Source organism: Macrobrachium nipponense, chromosome 3 (genome assembly GCF_015104395.2).
Source record: "Macrobrachium nipponense isolate FS-2020 chromosome 3, ASM1510439v2, whole genome shotgun sequence".
NCBI lineage: Eukaryota > Metazoa > Arthropoda > Malacostraca > Decapoda > Palaemonidae > Macrobrachium > Macrobrachium nipponense.
The window spans coordinates 112,729,972-112,750,335 of record NC_087202.1 but is presented as its reverse complement, the minus strand read 5'-3'; the positions used below and the strand labels follow the sequence as shown (position 1 = coordinate 112,750,335).

Here is a 20,364-nt window from a genome sequence, read left to right as displayed (position 1 = left end):
AGAGATAGCTTAAGGTCAGTAATCAACCAAAAAGCAAGAAAATCCAAAGAACATGAGAAATACCGTGCGTATTGCTACGGAGAGACTTTGGTCATGTCATGAGGAGAGAAGATGAACACGTATGTAAGAGGGTTATGAACATGGAGGTGGAGAGCAGAAGAGGGAGGGGAAGGCCAAAGTTCAGGTGGCAAGATAAATTACTGAATGACGAAGAAAAAGGGTCTAAGAGAACAAGATGTACGGGACAGAGGAAGACGGAGAAGGCTGACTAGAAACAGCGGTTCCATATAGAAATGAGAAAAGCTGAAGGCAAAGAAGAAGAAGAAGATTACTACAGAGAGTCTTACGTGGACAAAGGCAAAGAAGTAAGAAGAGGGTTTACAAACAAGCACAACTATAAGGGAAATAAAGTGCTGGTGGCTCAGCAGGGACACACACACACACACACACACACACACAGAGAGAGAGAAGAGAGAGAGAGAGAGAGAGAGAGAGAGAGAGAGAGAGAGAATGGACCAAAAGTTAAGTGCATATTTCCCAGTTTTCTTCGAGACCAGGTGAACAATTATCGACTGACTCCGACAATGAGCGACTTCAAGTAGATGGCGCCGATCCAAGACTGGACAGCTCTGAAGTATCGATCATGCCAGGAAAAGGCGCGAAGATCTTACACAATAGTCGAAGGAAAGACTTGAAAGACCTGGCGATAAACGTGGATAACAAAATAACCCGAGTAAAGAGAAATAAACTAAAAAAAAAAAAAAAAAATGAGGAAGAAACGAAGGTAATTATAGGTATAAGGGAAAACGGTTTCCAAAAACGAGAAGAAACAAAATAGACAAGTAAAAACATGCTTAGACGTTCCTTTGGCGTAATATAGTTTTCTTTACAGCATATAATGCTGTATGAAACTCTCAACAACAGCCTAGTGGTAGCGTTTGGTGTTGGTACCTATAGCGATGCCAGACGCACAATCATGACTAAATTCAACTTTGAATAAAATAAAAACTTCCGAGGCTAGAGAGCTGCAATTTAGTATGTTTGATGACTGGAGGGTGGATGATCAACATACCAATTTGCAGCCCTCTAGCCTCAGCAGTTTTTTTTAGATCTGAGGGCGGACGGACAGACAAAATACTATCTCAATAGTTTTATTTTTACAGAAAACTAAGAATTAGTCGGTATCAAAAAGGGACAATCAGATATCAAAATGAATATCGAAGTAGGTATAATTTGCAATTCTATGGAATTGTACTTAATATACGTTAAATTTGTTCCGAAATGAGAAGCATCTATATAGGATAGTTGCTGTCCTGTTTAGATTCAACCTCAAAATTCAACGGAGCGAAACTTCTCTCTCTATTTGTTCTTTGCAGCAATGTCTGAAATAATAACAATGTTCTTTCAATGTCATTCTTAGGATGAAAGATGCATTGTCTCACTATCTGCCCTTCGAGACGTCCCAGAAGAAACTCTGATTGCTTGTCACCCCTAGAGATCAGTGGCTAATACTGAGCAATAATAAGTTATAATCTTGTATAAAATCGCAGAGAAAAATAGTTAGCGAAGAAGATGAATTACAGTAAAGGCATCAAGTTTAGCAGCTGAAATCCAGTCGTCTCTTACCAGCTAATACATTGCTCGTGGCAAGGCAAAGAATTTCTAACTTTGTTTGACACTAAAAGCTCCGCTTCAAGAACAAGCTAACTACACAAAGTCCATATGGTGAGGTACATGTTCAAACGATGCGTACAACTTCCTACGAATATTACCAAATGAAAAGGCCTTGAGGTGAGACAGCTGTTTAAATCATGTATAAAACTCCCTACGAATATTATCCAAATGAAAAAGCCATAAAGTGAGACAGCTGTTTAAATCATGTATTAAACTGCCTACGAACATTATCCAAAATGATTGAGGAGCAGTTAAGAAGCACAACAGCATCACAGACTAATTCACTGATGGCCCGTTCCTCTCACACCCAAGCGATTTGATATGGCACTACTAATAAAAATGAAGCGATGCACGCTAATATCTCTGTAGTACATCACGAAACTCGTAGCCCTGGTCAGCGAGCCGTTTCCTGAAGGCTGGATCGTACCAATTCGTGTTGATGTAGAGTATTTCTCCAGACGTCTCGTATCGAGCGCCGGTGTCGTCGAAGTAGGGATACGCCCTCTGGTAGTTGTCCCAGTAGAGGACGCGCCGGAAACCACGAGCCTGAAAGTGGGCGATGTCTTCGGTAAAAAGGGACTCTTTCTTTTATTTATGTTGACAGATAAAAGACTTTTTTATGATTTATGTTATAGCAGGTTTCTGTATAAATTAGCCGTCTATTAGTATATTATGCAAAGACTATTCAAAATGAAGATGAGATTTACTAAAACAATTAATTCACCTGGACAACTTTTGATCTAACATTTGCTTCTTATTTAAACCCATGTAAGGAAGTCCATTTCTAAGTTCATGGCTGAAGCATAGCATTGCTTTCAGACTAGGTCACGTGAATTAAATAATGAGCAAAAGTCATGTTTGTGACTTTTTATTTCTATTTTCATTAAGGCATGTTTGTAACTTTTTATCTTTATTGTCATTATTTCTATTATCTTTGCTATTTTTCAAAATTTCGTTATTTTTATTTATCTGTTTTTCAAATTCGTATTGTTTTTATAACTTTTATTTTATTCTCTTTCAAATTTTATTAGGTATATTTTGTATTTTTATAACTTTTATTATGTTTTTCATATTTTTATTATTATTATTATTATTATTATTATTATTATTATTATTAGTTTATTTTTTTACTTTTATTATTTATATTTGTACTCGAATTTTTATGATCGTTATTCTTATACTTTTAAAGTTTTGTTATTTGTCAATCTTTTACTATTATTATTATTATTATTATTATTATTATTATTATTATTATTATTATTATTATTATTATTATTATTATTTTACTTATTTTTATTATTTTTATTTTTATTTTATTATTATTGTTTTCTTTTATTATTATTATGTTTATTATTTCTTCAAATTTCTATATTTTTATTAATTCTATTTTACTTATTTTTATTCTTTTTCAAATGTTTATACTTTTCATTTTTCATTTCTATTTTTTATTATATCATTTTATTATTTTTCAAATTGTTATTATTTTTTTTTTTCATGTTTGTATAATTTTTATTATTATATATACTATTTTCTTATTATATATTTTTTTATTATTTATATTATTTTACTATTTTTGAATTTATTACTTTTATAACCTATATTTTTTCTTCAAATTTGATTATCATCAATTTATCATCTTTATTTTAATTATGATTATTATTATTCATAATATTTTTTTAAATTTCTTTTACTATATTTATTGTTTTTTATCTTGATTAATTTTGTTATTTACATTATTTTTAAAATTTTCGTAATTTCTGTTATTCTTTATTTTTATTATTTCTATTAAAAAGCATTTATTATAATTTTTATTTTTGATACTTTATTATGATTATTATTATTATTATTATTATTATTATTATTATTATTATTATTATTATTATTATATTATTATTATTATTATTATTAAATTTATACTATTTCTAACATTATCATATTTTTATTATTTTTCAAATCTTTATTATTTTGATTTCAAATTATTATTATTAATATTACTATTTTTTTTTTTTTTTTTTGCTTTATCACAGTCCTCCAATTCGACTGGGTGGCATTTATAGTGTGGGGTTCCGTGTTGCATCCTGCCTCCTTAGGAGTCCATCACTCTTCTTACTATGTGCGCCGTTTCTAGGATCACACTCTTCTGCAAGAGTCCTGGAGCTACTTCAGCCTCTAGTTTTTCCAGATTCTTTTTCAGGGATCTTGGGAACGTGCCTAGTGTTCCTGTGATTATGGGTACAATTTCCACTGGCATATCCCATATCCTTCTTATTTCTATTTTCAGGTCTTGATACTTATCCCTTTTTTCCCTCTCTTTCTCTTCAACTCTGGTGTCCCATGGTATTGTGACATCAATGAGTAATACTTTCTTCTTGATTTTGTCAATCAACGTCACGTCTAGTCTGTTTGCACGTATCACCCTATCTGTTCTGATACCATAGCCCCAGAGGATCTTTGCCTGATCGTTTTCTGTCACTCCTTCAGGTTGGTGCTCGTACCACTTATTACTGCAAGGTAGCTGGTGTTTCTTGCACAGGCTCCAGTGGAGGGCTTTTGCCACTGAATCATGCCTCTTTTTGTACTGGTTCTGAGCAAGTGCCGGACATTCGCTTGCTATGTGGTTTATGGTCTCATTTTTCGTATTGCACTTCCTACATATGGGAGAGATGTTATTTCCATCTATCGTTCTTTGAACATATCTGGTTCTTAGGGCCTGATCTTGTGCCGCTGTTATCATTCCTTCAGTTTCTTTCTTGAGCTCTCCCCTCTGTAACCATTGCCATGTGTCATCGCTGGCCAGTTCTTGAGTCTGTATCATGTATTGTCCGTGCATTGGTTTGTTGTGCCATTCCTCCGTTCTGTTTGTCATTCTCCTGTCTCTGTATATTTCTGGGTCTTCGTCTACTTTTATCAGTCCTTCTTCCCATGCACTCTTTAGCCACTCGTCATCACTGGTTTTCAGATATTGCCCCAGTGCTCTGTTCTCGATGTTGGCGCAGTCCTCTATGCTTAGTAGTCCCCTCCCTCCTTCCTCTCGTGTTATGTAGTCTGTCCGTATTTGCTCTTGGGTGTAGTGCTTTGTGTATTGTCATATGTTTCCTAGTTTTCTGGTCTATGTTGCGTAGTTCTGCCTTCGTCCATTCCACTATTCCTGCACTGTCTCTGATTACTGGCACTGCCCATGTGTTTATGGCTTTTATCATATTTCCGGCGTTGAGTTTTGACTTGAGTATCACCTTGAGTCTCTGCATATATTCTTTCCTGATCGTGTCCTTCATCTCTTGGTGTTTTATATCCCCTCCTTCCATTATTCCCAGGTATTTGTATCCCATCTCATCTATGTGTTTGATGTTGCTCCCATCTGGTAACTTTATCCCTTCAGTCATTGTTACTTTGCCATTTGTATGTTGACTAAGGCGCATTTTTGTATTCCAAATTCCATCCTGATGTCCCCAGATACAATCCTTACAGTCTGGATTAGGGTATCTATTTCCTTGATGCTCTTACCATATACAGCTTGATGTCGTCCATGAACATCAGATGGTTAATTCTGTTGCCTCTTTTCTTGAGTTGGTACCCAGCATCCATCTTCTGCAGTACTTTTGTCATGGGAATCATGGCTACTACGAAGAGTAGTGGGGACAGTGAGTCGCCCTGGAAGATCCCTCTCCTGATATTAACCTCTGCTAGTCTTATTCCAGAGCTTGTAAGTATTGTATTCCAGCTGCGCATTGTATTTTTGAGGAAGCTGATGGTGTTTTCCTCTGCCCCATATATTTTCAGGCATTCTATAGCCATGTGTGTGGTATCATGTGGCGCCGTGGCAGAGTGGGTTAGGTCGTCAATTGACTGGTTAAGCAACATTGGGGCTGGTCAGTCGTTGAATGGGTGACCGCTCTCCAAAAAAATGGACTGAAGATGAACCCAGAGAAGGGTTCGAAAGCTTTCTGTAAAGTCTTCAAAATTATATACGGACTTTTTACACTTTGTATTATTGTGGACCCTTTAGAACATTATATATACTCTCGTGATACAGAGTTTTTCCCTATTATTATTATTATTATTATTATTATTATTATTATTATTATTCTTATTATTATTTTCATTTTTGTTGTTTCAGGCGATTTTTTAAATGATTTTTGAAACAAAATCAGTCTTCAAAAAGAGGGCATATCTTCCAAAAGTATTGTATTCAAATTAAAATATACTTTTAACTTTTTTGTTATATTGATTGTTCTATTTTAGGCTATTTTTGAAATGATTTTCGAAACAAAAATCAGTCACCAAAAAGAGGGCAAAAATCCCAAAATATATTAATTTTTTTTTTTATGTTACAGAGCATTTATTATTCTGACCCCGTTTAATATTAATGCGCTGAAAAGTTACTATTTTAAACTAACAACTAAACTAAGGTAAAAAAAAATTGTAATACAAATGATGCTATATTCAAATTAAGCAAAACAAAGAAAATGCGCTTTTATATCAATTTAAGTATAACTGGTAGATATGTTTTGAAAAAGAGAGGTTTTTGTCTTATACAAACTAAGTCCTTTTAAGCAGGAATTGTAGGGCTATTTCCAGCAATTTTTGGCGAAGTTTTATTGACAATCGCTCTCTACTATTTATAGCACATTTTGGCTGGCTTTATACTGATCTTGTACTGTAAGACATGGAAGCAGAATGCTGTTGTGCTATACTTTAATCTAATGAAATGTGTTAACTAAATCCCAACCCAAGACAACAATTTCAAAAAGAAACAAGGTGTGATCCGACCTCCAGCTTACTCTGGACGCGTACAAGATTTTCCCCTCACTTATAAATTGTAAATATTCCTAACTTAAATTAAAAGGTGCTAAAATCCACAGTCAAATAGAGCCTTGTTTCACCAACGAAAATAAAAAAATGAATAGCTATATTGTATTGGAAATCATTTTTCTGTACTGTCTAATATGGACATTATTTATTTTTTATATTTTAATTTTAATAAATAAATCATAAATATCCTATCCTAAAATTTCTGTATCTCTAACTCAACGCGCAACACCTTTTTCAGACCTTTTTAGGCTCTTCCATAGGCCTTTCCTACACTCCCAACAACAACAACAACAACAATTGTTACCAACAACAAAGTAGTTAGCAGGGCTGCTTCCCGAGTAAGCAAAAACATATAGTAGCTTTAAGTGTGAAACTTCCAGTGATGCCTCCTCTTATCACAAAACCTTAGTAAGTTTAGTTATGGAACTTTTCAGTTAATAACTTGATTCAGCACTGACCTCTATAGCCCTGAGAACATCAAATTTAGCCTGTGTGACCTGCAGCCACTCCTCCTTGGGCACATTTTTACTCCACGATGTATTTAGATCCTTCACCAAGTCTAAGGTGTGCACCTCGAGCGCTACCTGCACAACGGAGTTAAAAAACATAAAAAAGGAACACTGATTACATGTTTTTAAATAAAACTTACCAATACAGAAATACTAAATAAAGATGTAACTCATATGAGTAGCTGAGGTACAGAAAGAGGAGAGCAGGCATTAGAGAACCGGATAAATTAACAAATTAATAATGAATAACTAAAGAATATAAATAAAATGATTAAAATAGAAGGAGAATTGTATTAGGGTAGTAATGCATTGCATCTTCGTTTGAACTTCTGAAATTCCAATCGCATAAGTGGCCTGATGTGGACCCCGAATTCTGCTTAACCAAAGGGCTGGAGGTTGTACTGTTTCTAGTGGTGATACGCTGTATGTGTAAGTCAAATGAAAACTGAAACTGTAGAAAGATGAGATCTCAGAATAAAGACAAATCGAAGAAGAAGAATGGAACTGACATGCGAGTAAGATAATCGGGGCCTTTATTCTTGAATTTGCGCAAAAAATGAGACCCTTCTCTTCATTTGCGATTTATCCGTTCGATATAATATTAGGAAATAAATTTATTTATGCAATTTGCAATCAGTGTTATGCATTGAATATGAAATAGCCTAAAGCATGTGTTTTTGTTTTCGAGTAATTTATAATCTAGATTGGAAGATTCAGCGCGGTAGACCATTTCGCACTATGTAACAAGTGTTGGTGTATGTATAGTAAATAAATATGGCCGAGTGGTAATAACTCTCGACGCGTAGAACCCAAAGGCGAATAAATACTGATGGTATAAGGACTTCCCCTAATATGGAGAAGACGCGAACGTTCAGTCTTTATGCCTGATTATCTACTCCCTTTTCACTATTCTAAGTTGCATGCACACACAGATGGGTAAGAAATAACATTTTCAAGTCGAATTAAGAATTAGAACAAATCTGAATTAACTTACCTGTCCTACTGCGTTGAATATTGGGTCGTTAGCAATGTCCTTAAACACTTCCCATTCACTGTTTTCGATATCTACCTGTTATATGTGTGAGAAAATAAAAGAGAGAGAAATGTGAAACTGATGATAAAAAAAAAAATATTAGCGTCTCAACCAGTAACTTCTAATTGGAATGATTACTCAAGCCTTTCTCCCATTTTTTGTCTCTGTGATATACTAGCAGTAGAAGTATTTGTAACACGGGTGTTTTCATATATGAAAATTAACGGTGTGCAGATTCATATATCAGTGTTAGTGCATCCTTCCACAGCTAACTTCACGCGGAATCATCCTAATGCCATCCAACCACCCATGAGCTTCATAACTAACATTCCAGATGTTTTGTTTTTGTAAATGGATTCCGAAAACGAATCATAAATATATGACAAAGTCCATTTTTAAATATTAAGGATAGTTACCATTTTCTGTTCACTTGATGCTTTCAGGGGGACTCCAGGGGGAAAATGAAACGTAAACAATCGTGAAATACATTATTTCAGCGAACATATATTTAGAGAAGCGTCCCATCTTCCTTTCCTCGATCAAATGTAATCGTGGGATTAATTTGTCTTTGAAGAGAGACAAACACGGTTATGTACTTCGGTCAAATCAAATTACCACAGGTGTGGCTCAGAAGACAGATAATGGAGTAACATGTTCTCCTCCACGAGTGCTGTGAACAGTTGCATTTTCCTTTATGACACAATATTGACATCATTGCTGCTTGGAGAAACCATCTGTAGTACTAATAGAAAGTTTTCCAGTTATTGCTGTGTTTAGTGACACCCTCTTTTGACTCCCAAATTTACATATGGTTCCACTTGGGTAACCATACGATATAAGCATGGTCTCTGACTATATGAGTTCCCGCTCAAGGAGTAACGTAACTTGGCCCCAATTGCGAAGAAAACAACCTAAGGACGTCTGTCTGCAAGTGACGCGGTTTTCCGCTAGAGAGAACGAAACCAGAATAATACTTTTTAATTATTGTTTATTATTCACGAGATGAAACCTATTCGTATGGAACAAGCACACAGGGACCATTGACTTGAAATTTAAGTTTCCAAAGAATATGGTGTTCATTCCGAAGCAGTAACAGTAATGGGAAATAGAAAAAGAAAAATTCAGTTAATAGAAAAGTATAAATCAACAAATTGATAAATAAATGTATAAAAGAAATTAAATAAATCATTAAGATACAAGGACAATTGTGTTAGAGCAGAAATGTATAACAGTTTTACGTGATTGTCTAAAGTTACAATTGCATGACATCCTCAGGGAGCTGTTCCACAGTCCAGCGGTGTGAGGAATAAGGGACCTCCGGAACTGGACATTATGAGTCTAAATAGGCTGTTGAGAAACGTAGTGATCACTGCTGTGAATAGACTCAAGAGACAAGCTGTACATCGTGATAACAATAGAGGAGAAAGAATCCGCTTTAATCTCTGCATGTCACGAATAAGCTTTGATTTGTTTGTTGTGTGTATTTTAGTCGAAGTAACTCAGTTCAAAGTTGCAAATAAGTGTATTTCTTTGGCCATTAATTTAGATGATAGAGAATGACAATGTGGAGAGTCTGAAACCGTAATCTTGTTTACGCAACTCATCAAATGAAATGGGGACACAATCAGAGTTTGGTGGGAAACATCCTCTGCTGTAATTACTGATTAGTGGATATCAGTAAGGGGACCTTTTTTTTTATTATGAAGCTCTGAGTATTGTTTCTCCCCGAGTATGGAGAAGGTCCTTGTTTTTTTGTTCTTGCATTCATCTTTATTGTTACTTTAAATAGTTTAATTTCTGTTTCATTTTGATCTATTTTTGTCAATACACCGTCCATTAGTGAGTTACGAGCTTGATGGCACGTGCTACGCTGCACTGGAACCCAGTGCTGCCCTTCATGTCTTCTACCCTCCCAGTCGCCTAACTACCCCGCCCCACCCAGGGCAGCCAACAGGTTTGCAGGAGGAGGTTGGATGTGCCATGTCTCCCCTACCTTCCTGATCCTCTATCTACCCCACCCCCACTCGGGGTGGACAAACGGGTTTGCAGGAGGAGGGTGGATGTGTCATGTTTCCCCTACCATCCTGATCCTCTACCTATCCGGCCAAACCCAAGGCTGTCAAACAGGTTTGCAGGGGAGGGTGGATATGTCATGTCTCCCCTACCCTCCCGATCCCCTACATACCAACCCTGCCCTCGGGTACGAACAAGGAAGATCCATTCGGATTTTATTATTATAGATAAGTAATACTGTTGTATACAGTATCAAAATAAGTTGTATAGATACAATCTAATCGGTTTTTCATGATACAAGAATCGACATCTGGTTTCCATAAAATATAACTTTCTTCTTATTTTTGGAAACTGACATTCGAGGAATATAATCAATCATTTGAAAATAATCTAGTATCTGAACACTGCAGGGACCAAATTTTTTTCCACCGAGATGGCCGGAAAGATCCTCAAGAATTCTTTCATCTTATATTTATTTATTTACCTTTCTTTTCGTGTGCCGTCGGTGGATTATTTGCTTCAGTAATCAATGAACAAAGGCCTAAAGTAATTTTCAAAACTCCCTGAGTTATTTCTAGCGAAAAGGATGAAATATGAGTATTTTACCTTTAGAACATGGATAAGGCGGTTGGTAAGATTTAGCCTAGAAACGTGTTCTCTCAACGTGAACATCTGAGCGGTTGCATTGGAGTTGGAGTAGATATCTACGCGTCTTTCGGCTGCTATTCCTTCCTGTGGATAAAATAAAATGCATAAAAGAAAAGTACGGATTAATGAAGAGCAGTAAAATTAGGAAAACACATGACAATACGATGGGTGAATAGTTCACGGTTCATGCTCCTTTTTTACACACAAGTCAATAGCAGCTTCGCAATTTCAAGATTTATACTTCGCGCCACTATTTGTCGGCTAACATTTTGCCTCAGACACCCTAAAAAGACGTTTCTTGTATCAATCAAGAGACATTTGCTTTGTTGGCTGCATTAATTTCCTAAGGAGAAAGCTCCAGGGAAAATGAAGAGAAGGTACCGAAGAAATGAGATGATAGATAACGTGATAACAGATTGACACAATCCCATTCTCTCTCGTCTGCGAATGATGGTTGCTTGAATTTCAACATAAATCGTAACCATTATTCAACCTTTTGTATTGGTAAATATTATCTATCCTTTTGCCATGTCGAATGATAAAAAAGGGCTGTTTAAAAAGAAAGAAAGAAAGAAAAAAAAAAAACGTTCGCGAACGTCGACCGATAGAAGAAGATAGTTGGAGTCATAGAGTTCAATAAATAGAGACGACCACTCGTATCAGGGACGGCCAAAATTTACGCCATCTTGCTTTTGGGGAGTTGCAAATTACCGACGAATTTTCAATATTTCAAAGTCGCTAGATTCTAAAAACTCGCTAGCGTCTCCGTAAATCATAAATATGATTATTCTACCCTCTTATTTTCGCTTACCCTTGGAGTAAGCCTACAAACTACTTTGTTGTTGTTGCTGTTGTTGCTGGGGGAGGTAGGAAGGCCTTATGGAAAAGCCTAAAAAGTTCTGAAAAAGGTGTCTTGTGTTGAGTTAAAGATACAGGAATTTTAGGGCAGGATATCTAAGATTTATTTATTAGAATGAAAATGTAAAAAATAAATAATGTGCATGTTAAAACACAACAGAAAAATTATTTCGAATGAAATATAGAGTATTTATTTTTATTTTCGTGAGTGAAACATGGCCCTATTTGGCGGTAGATTTTAGCACATTTTAATTTATTTGGCTGTTTCTGTTCGATTATTTTGCGTTTCCACTTATAAGTGAGACTATGAACGTGTTTAATTTGTGTCCTTTATATTTGATCCTTGTTGTTAGAAAAGTAGTACCAAGTGTGAGTATCAATTACGAGGACCACTTCACGTTAATGTTAGCTTATCATGTGTCACGAGTAAACTAAAGGTCGCATCACGCCTTGCTTTTATATTTTTCTATGTCACTTCACCTTAAAATGAATAGTTCATATTCCAGTGCTTAAATAGTTTCTTCAATTGACATAAAGTCAAAGGATAACAGTCCTACTACCCTTGTAAGCAAGGTTTTATTCTTTCCAAAGTAAAAAAAAAAACAAAAAATCCTTTCTGTACTAGTAGCAGATATCAGGACAATCAACTTAGCAATGTTCAGAAACCTCAGTCAGTTACAGTTAGAGTTTCTTTTCCTGCATGATGTACATGTTTGTCTTCTGAACTCTGAATGAAGACAACCAATAATACCTGTGAGCTTTAGTATCATGACAGACCTACAATGTAAAACCCAGGGAAAGCACAAGAAAGCAAACAAGAATAGTTATGGAAGCAAATATCTCCCTACTTCACAGGTAATCTCTACTGACCGGCTGAAGTCTAAAGCTACACTTCCAGGTACATCAGAGTGCTATAAGAGGGCGGTAACACAGTAACGACACAGGTTTGTGTTGTGTATGTGCGATGTTTTGGAGAACAAACCTCCCACTCGGATGCGCTGGGAGAGGAGCTAGCCCTGAATCACACTGCTCAAGTGCTTCATGAAACTAGGTATTGCATCTTACTTATGTTGCGATAGTATGTTTGAGTATTCATGTTAATGCTTTTAATCGATGCATAGGACATATGAATATATGCCCTACTCGTTGTTAAAGCCTCAGGTAATAGGAACTACATATGTAAAGTGCATAAATTTACAAATGATTATAGGCTAGAATGCTTGAAGGAAGGCAAGCAGTGCATGCTTAGCATGCTCTGGGGATTATATATAATGTGAATGTCTATATGCGTGTCTGTGTTTGCCTATGCTATTCACTTTCACGCAGGCGAGGTCACTGATTTATGCCCTCATGTGTTCGTGACTTGAAACGTCGCTGGATTCTGTTGTAAGATATCGGTAAGAAATCCCTTTCTTTCGAAGAGGCACCACGCGTTGCAATACAAACTGTTATCGATAAATGCAAAGAAGTGTCAATAATGGCACCACGCGACTGAGGAAATATCTTAAAGAAGTGAATCGATCACATGTTCGTTTTTGTGTTAGCCTAGCCCAGCACGAAGCCATCTTATTCAAACAATCAAAAAGTATATCGAAATATTTAACTGGTTATTAAAGACCTTGAATTAACGTGAGTTTGAAATAAGGATCCATCCCCCGTCATCAGAGCACTGGGAAGACTTCTGTTTTACCTGGTGGAAGTAAACATTGGGGTTCACTGCAGCGAGTAGCGGCCTGTAGTCAAGGACGTCGAACATGTGGACTTCGCAGGGAAGGTCTGCCATGACTTCGTCGAAGGACGTCTCGAAATGAGTCCCGAAGGAGAGGGTGAGGCACTCCCGTACATCCCCCTGATTTTGCGTAAGCATGAAGGCTGGTTCCATGCAGATGTACTTGAGGGAAAAAAACAAATGAATCTTTACTTATTCTTTTTTTTCAGTTGTCGCATCGAGCTCACATTTACGAACTGTAGGAAATGGAGCTCCATTTATTCTAAAATTAAATCATAATGAATCTTTAACTGATCTTCACAAACTTTTTTTTTTCTTATCTGAGGTGCGAAGGTGCAAGTGACTGTGCTGCTCGCATGTCAGAGTTTGTCGTTAGGATTGCGTGACTCGGCAGCCCTCGCAACGATTTCTACATTGAACTGGCTTTTACAATATTGTAACTACATTCTTTTCAGTAAACTGATGTCGAGTTATAACTCTTTACGGCATATAATATCAATAATTTAATCATCGTAGTATAAGACTTATTTGTTAGAATGTCACGAAATCATGAATTCTAATAAAAATTTTGTTTGCTCGCAATGACGCTAAAAGGTGTTCGGGGTGTGTGGGAAAATGTGCTTAGTTTGCTACCGCTAGATATTTTCTGATAAGTGACGTCCTTACCGTAAATATATATGGATTAATACCGAGCTCAGGTACTGAGTTTTATCGCTCTTTGCTTTAGGCTTTAAAACATGAACTGAAATTTACAGAAAAAGTTTGGCAAATTTCATTAGGCCTATACAAATGCTAATACTTATTTATTAAACTACTTGTTTCTTTCTTTTTTTAAATAAGTGGACTCTTCTTTTTTAATTTGCCTTCACCTTTTTTTACTTCATCCTAATAAACACCGTATTCTTTGGCAGCTTTAACTTCATGTCATATCCCCTGCTGGCTTGTTCCATATGAATAGGGTTCATCTTCATTTTAATAATAATAATAATAATAATAATAATAATAATAATAATAATAATAATAATAATAATAATAATAATAATAATAATAATAATACCTTATGTCCATCCATGCCCTCGCCGTCTCCAGAACGATCACACTGCACCTCTCCCCCCATCCTCTTCAGTTTCCTGCAGTTGACCTGAGGTGTCCGAAGGTACCGGAAGTAATCTCTGACCTCCCGAAGCCTCGGGCCCCACGACATCCACTGAGGATTTGCTTCTTTGTAAAGACGCGCAGGGTCGGGCAGCGGTCTGTGGAGTGTGGAGTCATTAGTTCTCAGTAGGTGGTTTATGCTATCCTTTTTGGATCTTTCCTAGATAATGCACCCAACAGAGTTCAGGGGTCGTTATCTAGGACTAATATGTCTTGTGAGTCATTATTATCTTTATGATATTTACAGTCTTTTGCATATGTTTTTACGGTCATTCCTAAAGGGCTTCTAATAAACACTCACTGAAGGTGGGTACTACATGCTGGTTAGCTTAATCCGGATATATATATATATATATATATATATATAGATATATATATATATATATAATATATATATATATAGAGAGAGAGAGAGAGAGAGAGAGAGAGAGAGAGAGAGAGAGAGAGAGAGAGAGAGAGAGAGAGAGAGAGAGAGTTGATAGCACACTGATTGATCCATATCGTGGCGATGTACGGAAAAAAAATTTAAAGGTCGACTTAAAACGGACAGCACAATGACTGAAGTAATTACTCCAATGCAATGTAAGCACAATCACGACAAGGATAGAAAAAAAACTAGAAAGACATCAAACTCAAACGTGTGCAAAAGTGAAAAGGAAGGCAACTGACGACTTGACGGCAAGGCCTTCAAAGCTAATTAGAATTAAACTACAAAAATTTTCTGACAATGAACTTGAATCTACTGATATAAGATCGATTGCACAATCATTATACAGAGGAAGGTGAAAAGTGTATCCAGTATTACTTAGCACTCGTCAGGAACTACACTAGGCTCTTAATTCTATGACTACTTCTACAACCAAAGGGGAAGATTTTATCCTGGAAAATAATCCTGAGATAGGTTTGGTTATTCTTTCATGCACAACAAATCTAGAATATTTGACAAACACTGCTGAGGAGATCTTCGTAGATGGGACTTTGAAATGTTGTCCTAAGCTCTTTCATCAGCTGTACACCATACATGGATTATGTAATGGACATATTCCGTTAGTGTATGCCTTATTACCAGGTCAATCTGATGAGATTTATAGAAATATGTGGGCGTGTTTGATTGATATTTGTTCAGCTAGGAATCTGTTCCTTAAGCCCTCAGTGATACATGCAGATTTTGAAGTTCCCATGCTCACTGTCCTAAGAGACATATATATCCAACGGCAGTCATCAAATGTTGCAGATTCCATTTGGCACAGGCATGATGGCGAAAAATTCAGAATCTCGGTCTAGGTAATGAGTACAAGGACACTTACGGTGGAAAACATAGCAGATAATGTAAATTTCATTTCTCTCCTGTTCAGTATCGGTGTATAGAATAAACGAGATCTACGCGAAGAAGACTAGTAGCCTATAGAAGGTAGTACCATAAGACAAAGGGAAAACTACTACTATATACGAACCTATTGACGTATCGTATTGGTTTGATCTGCGCCCGAGACACAAAGACCACTCGTGACTTCCGTGTCTGTGGGGGCTGGTGGGCGACAATAATAGACCCATGCTCCAAAGTTTCGTCAGTGATGTGCATCATTTCCGAAGCAGAGTTGTCAGAGGCGAGAGTGTGAAGAAATCCATCTTTGGCTTCACCAGAGAAATTGCCTTCTCGGCCCAAACTGTATAAAGTAACGAAAAGGACGCTTGCTGGAAGGGCATAGACAATCTTCTTCACTGGCCTCATCCTCTATCCAACGGCTCTCTCTCAGCCTGATGGGATGTGAAGGAATGCGATTCTCCTGTAAAATGAAAAACATTTTGAAACTTGAAACATCAAGAAATCAATGTAATATAAAATTATAAACACAACGGGAAGGACACCTTCCTCACTTGGTGAGCTACAGACCTTACTCAAGGTTTTTGTTACGTCCATTCAGCTCCTAGCTGCACGCACGACTTTGCCTTTTATGTGACTTTTCTTCCTTCTTTCTGAATTTCATTAAATTAAATCTGAAACTGTAAACGAAAATAACTCAAGCGAAGGACATGTGGCAATAATCATGTTGGTGTAATATTCTTTACTACTGTAAAAGAAATAGTGTCTTGTCATGTTAGAAAATAAAGGAAAGATCCTTCCTCCAGTATCAAATATGACACATGCTAATAAAAAAAAAAGGAAAAGTAGTGGTTGGTCTTAACATAAACTGAACAAGTTTTTTTTCAAAATCACAGAGAAACATAAATCTATCGTTTTTACACTATATCATAGTTAGTTCTCACCAGCATCCTCTGCTCTCCACTGAGGGAGCAAGTTACTGCTCTAAGTAGCATCTTTTATGATGATGCCTATTCACAACCATAGCTTTTACATGATTTCGTTGTAAATCCAGTGACTTATCCACTTTGGCTCTAAACGTCTGCTAAGCATGAGCAGTGTGGTGTGAATTTTTCAATTCACGAGCAGCTCTGTAGAACTGAATCTGGTATCTATAGAGGCATACTGTAGAATGGCAGAGCATCATTAAGTCTAGGATTAGAGCTGGCTGCTTTATGGTGGCTTTCACTGTCAGCTCTGAATTTGCCATCAATTTGTTAGGTTGGATTTTACATGGTCAAGGCCATACTCATGGATAGCTTGGTGAAACTGGAGTTCATTATCCATGACACAAATAGGCATACCACACCTACCAGTAATGTCTCTGAACTTGTTTTTTGATGGTGAAATAAATGTCTCTGAACTAGTTTTTTGATTGTGAAATAAATGTAATTAGGAATAAAGACAAGAAATCAAAATGTTCTGATTCTGTATTAAACATTGCATTAATTATATATTTAAAAGGTATTCAGAGTCAAAAACGACTTTTTAATAAAATTACAGAAACGTATAACACAAAAAACCAGCTTGCACTACCATATGGCAGTAATTTCAAAAATATTCCCTGTATACTTAAAAAAATGGAGTTAATACAGCCTTCAAAACAATAGTACAATGAAAAAAAAAAAAGCACTTGAAAGAACTCTCCCGACAATACTAAAGGATATATCAGATTCCTTGTAAGCCCTGTAAAAACTTTTATATTGTTGGTCAAACTGGAAAATCATTGGAAAGGAGATTAGAACAGCATAAAAATAAACGCATGACATATGCGCAAGTGAACAATGGGATTATTTCACATTTTAGTGAAAAAGTCATACAGTCAATTTGGAAAGGGCGAAAAAGACAGGTTATTTTTAAAAATTTACTGGAAAGCAACATCATAGTCTAGTTTTGTAAGAGTAAGCTTTTGTTGGGATGTGAGTATGAGTCAAGATATGTTTAAAACCGATCCATTAATTTCAGAAGAAACGTAAATTGTATAGATTCTAAGTAGGGTGGTTGCCAGTGGACAAGGAAAAGGTGTGAAACCACCAACAGAAATAAACAAATTTGTCAACAGAGCATTTGACCTCGGTCACTAATGGGTAGGGTAAAATACCGAATGGCCGGCCTCTACCGAAGCGCGACCACCTTCCCGAAGAAGTACTTTAACACGTCCTGTAACCAGGATAGACATTAGTCAAGAGCCAGCGTCCGTCGAAGCAACACCTCTTTAAGACCTCTACGTTCCTCTCGAAGTAAGTTTTTTTCTCCCAAGTCACAAATCAAGGCCATAATTTTCGATTTTCGGGAAGGTGGTCGCGCTGTGGTAGAGGCCGGTCATTCGGTACTTTACCCTATGCAGATCCGCCTACTCTCTTTTCCCACCTGTCAGGCGTGAATATTCGGTCTCCAACGGTGTGTATGTTCGTTTGTACAGAGTTCATAGCATATATATCGCAAATTGCTACCGATATACATTAGTTCTATGGAAATTTCCTAGATGGAACCAGACAGGACTTATTTCATTTTTCCCATGGCACGTGCCTAGATACGTAAATCAGTTGTCAGTGTGATAATAGTATATTCATATCGCCTCCAGCACTTCCTGGTGCAAGAGTCTCTGGAATTTTGGTATTCCTATCATATATATATATATATATATATATCTATATATATATATATATATAAATATATATTATATTACAAATGACCTGTTTTTCCTCACAGGTTTGCACTGACTAGAGGAACACTAATTGGTAATCACCTGTGAATCAAAGATGCGCCACTTATACTATTCTAAGGAAAAAGTATCTACAAACTAAATCTAGAAAAAAAGAGAGAAAAAAATGACTACAGCTGACAAAAGGGCTGAACCGAAATCTGCACAAAGGCGAATCTATTTCAAGTCGTGGCTTTGAGCGAGGACGAGAGGAATTATGTCAACTGCCAACGTAGATTACTTAGTGATGGATGTCAGGTTTGGTTAGATAACATCTGCACGAGTTGATGAAATTCTAAACTATTTTAAGTATTCGTTCACCCCAGAAGAGAGAATAAAACTATGAACAAGCACCATGCAACAGTCGATTACATCTGTACAGAAACATCCCACGCGATCATGGAAATATTTTGCATAAACACTCGGAAACACGCGCATGTTTTTGAGTGCGGTATTCACGGGCAGACAGATGCTGCATTTGCTTACGTGAAAATTCACTCTATCTGACTGTAGACGTGAAACAAACAGTAATAACATCGAAGTCGAGTTTGCTAGTTCTATAAGATGATATATGCGATTTCATTCTAGGCTAGATGTTCCTTGATGGAGTCAGATGCGAAGAAACACGTCAGCATTACTCTTACCTATATATAAGAAGTTGAGAATACACATGCAGCTGTCCTTTGCAGGGGCGACTTAGAAGTGGACGCTAGAAAACGCTGTTGACATCACACGGTCTAAACAGGAACTTAAATACGATCACTTTAAACGACAATAAGAGGAAAATGGAAGATTTTCTTTCGCGCTTGAAATCTAAAGTACCAGCTCGTCTTTTCAGCGGATTTCTAACTAAACCTGTAAGAGAAGAAGATTTCATATGCTGTATGTAGTCAGGTGAAGGAAAACTGTCAAAAAAGATTGACCCAAATTTAAGTGGAAAAATATGCAGAGAGAGATATATAGCATAAGCAATAAGTCTACAACATATCGGATATAAAAGTGAAACGTGAGCTTGGATACTTGTGTCCCGACGTGGAATGTGTATCTCTAGCCCGGTACCAGGAAACTTCTGATAAAATTATCTCTCTCATACACACACACACACACACACACAGACATACATACATACTACATACATACATACATATATATATATATATATATATATATATATATATATATATATAGATGTATGTATACACACACACACACACACACACACACACACATATATATATATATATATATATATATATATATATATATATATATATATATTATGCCGTTCTCCATATGGAGGTGGCTCCAGAAAAAAAATAGATGAACAAAAAATACAATTCAGTTGTATTTGACTGAAGAGATCAGTGCTCCTTAGACAGACATAATATTAATACTTTCTACATCGTGATCACAGCCACTTGACGGCTTTAGCAAATATTTCACCAATATTATATGGCCTAACGTTATGTCATTGACCTCACTAATCTTTACCTTATGCAAAAAGAAAAATCCAGTTGTTAAGCAATGAACGCTTCCACATTTGTACCTTAACCTACTACTCAAATTACGCCCCATCATATCTTGCAAGCTCTTCCATACCTTATGGATACTGTATTCAAGATCCTTACTGTCCAGTCTCTCCATTCCACTTACGTTACACATTTTACATCTTTCTTTCCACCCTCCTAAAACTTCCCAATCACACTCTTTTGTCCTAATTATCGTTCTCCTTTCTTTCAGCAAGACTGAACCACCTAGCGCTTTCTACAGTCTCTAAGATCTCCACATTTCTCAGCTTTTCAAAGATTCTTATGCCGCAAGTACTTCACAAACAGTTCATCTAAACAGCTTGAACTTTTCCTTTCA

The 20,364-nt window shown here is 36.4% G+C and overlaps 1 protein-coding gene across 1 annotated transcript; it reads right to left on the bottom strand.

The window, feature by feature from the left end:
- Positions 1–563: 563 nt before the first annotated feature.
- LOC135221974 (uncharacterized) lies at positions 564–19,494 on the bottom strand. The gene is made up of 8 exons (XM_064260058.1): positions 19,143–19,494; positions 15,886–16,218; positions 14,334–14,529; positions 13,238–13,438; positions 10,648–10,773; positions 7,990–8,064; positions 6,945–7,070; positions 564–2,220 (listed from the first exon to the last, which is right to left on the bottom strand). The coding sequence occupies exons 2-8, from the start codon at positions 16,161–16,163 to the stop codon at positions 2,029–2,031; spliced, it is 1,194 nt and encodes a 397-aa protein (XP_064116128.1). The 5' UTR covers positions 16,164–16,218; positions 19,143–19,494; the 3' UTR covers positions 564–2,028.
- Positions 19,495–20,364: the final 870 nt, after the last annotated feature.

Excerpts from the sequence above, each read along its gene's own strand:
- LOC135221974 (XM_064260058.1), bottom strand. The coding sequence starts at position 16,163 with ATGAGGCCAGTGAAGAAGATTGTCTATGCCCTTCCAGCAAGCGTCCTT. Across the intron at positions 14,530-15,885 it reads CCAATACGATACGTCAATAG|ACCGCTGCCCGACCCTGCGC; the intron begins GTTCGTATATAG and ends CACACTCCACAG. Across the intron at positions 10,774-13,237 it reads CCAATGTTTACTTCCACCAG|GAAGGAATAGCAGCCGAAAG; the intron begins GTAAAACAGAAG and ends TTTTATCCACAG.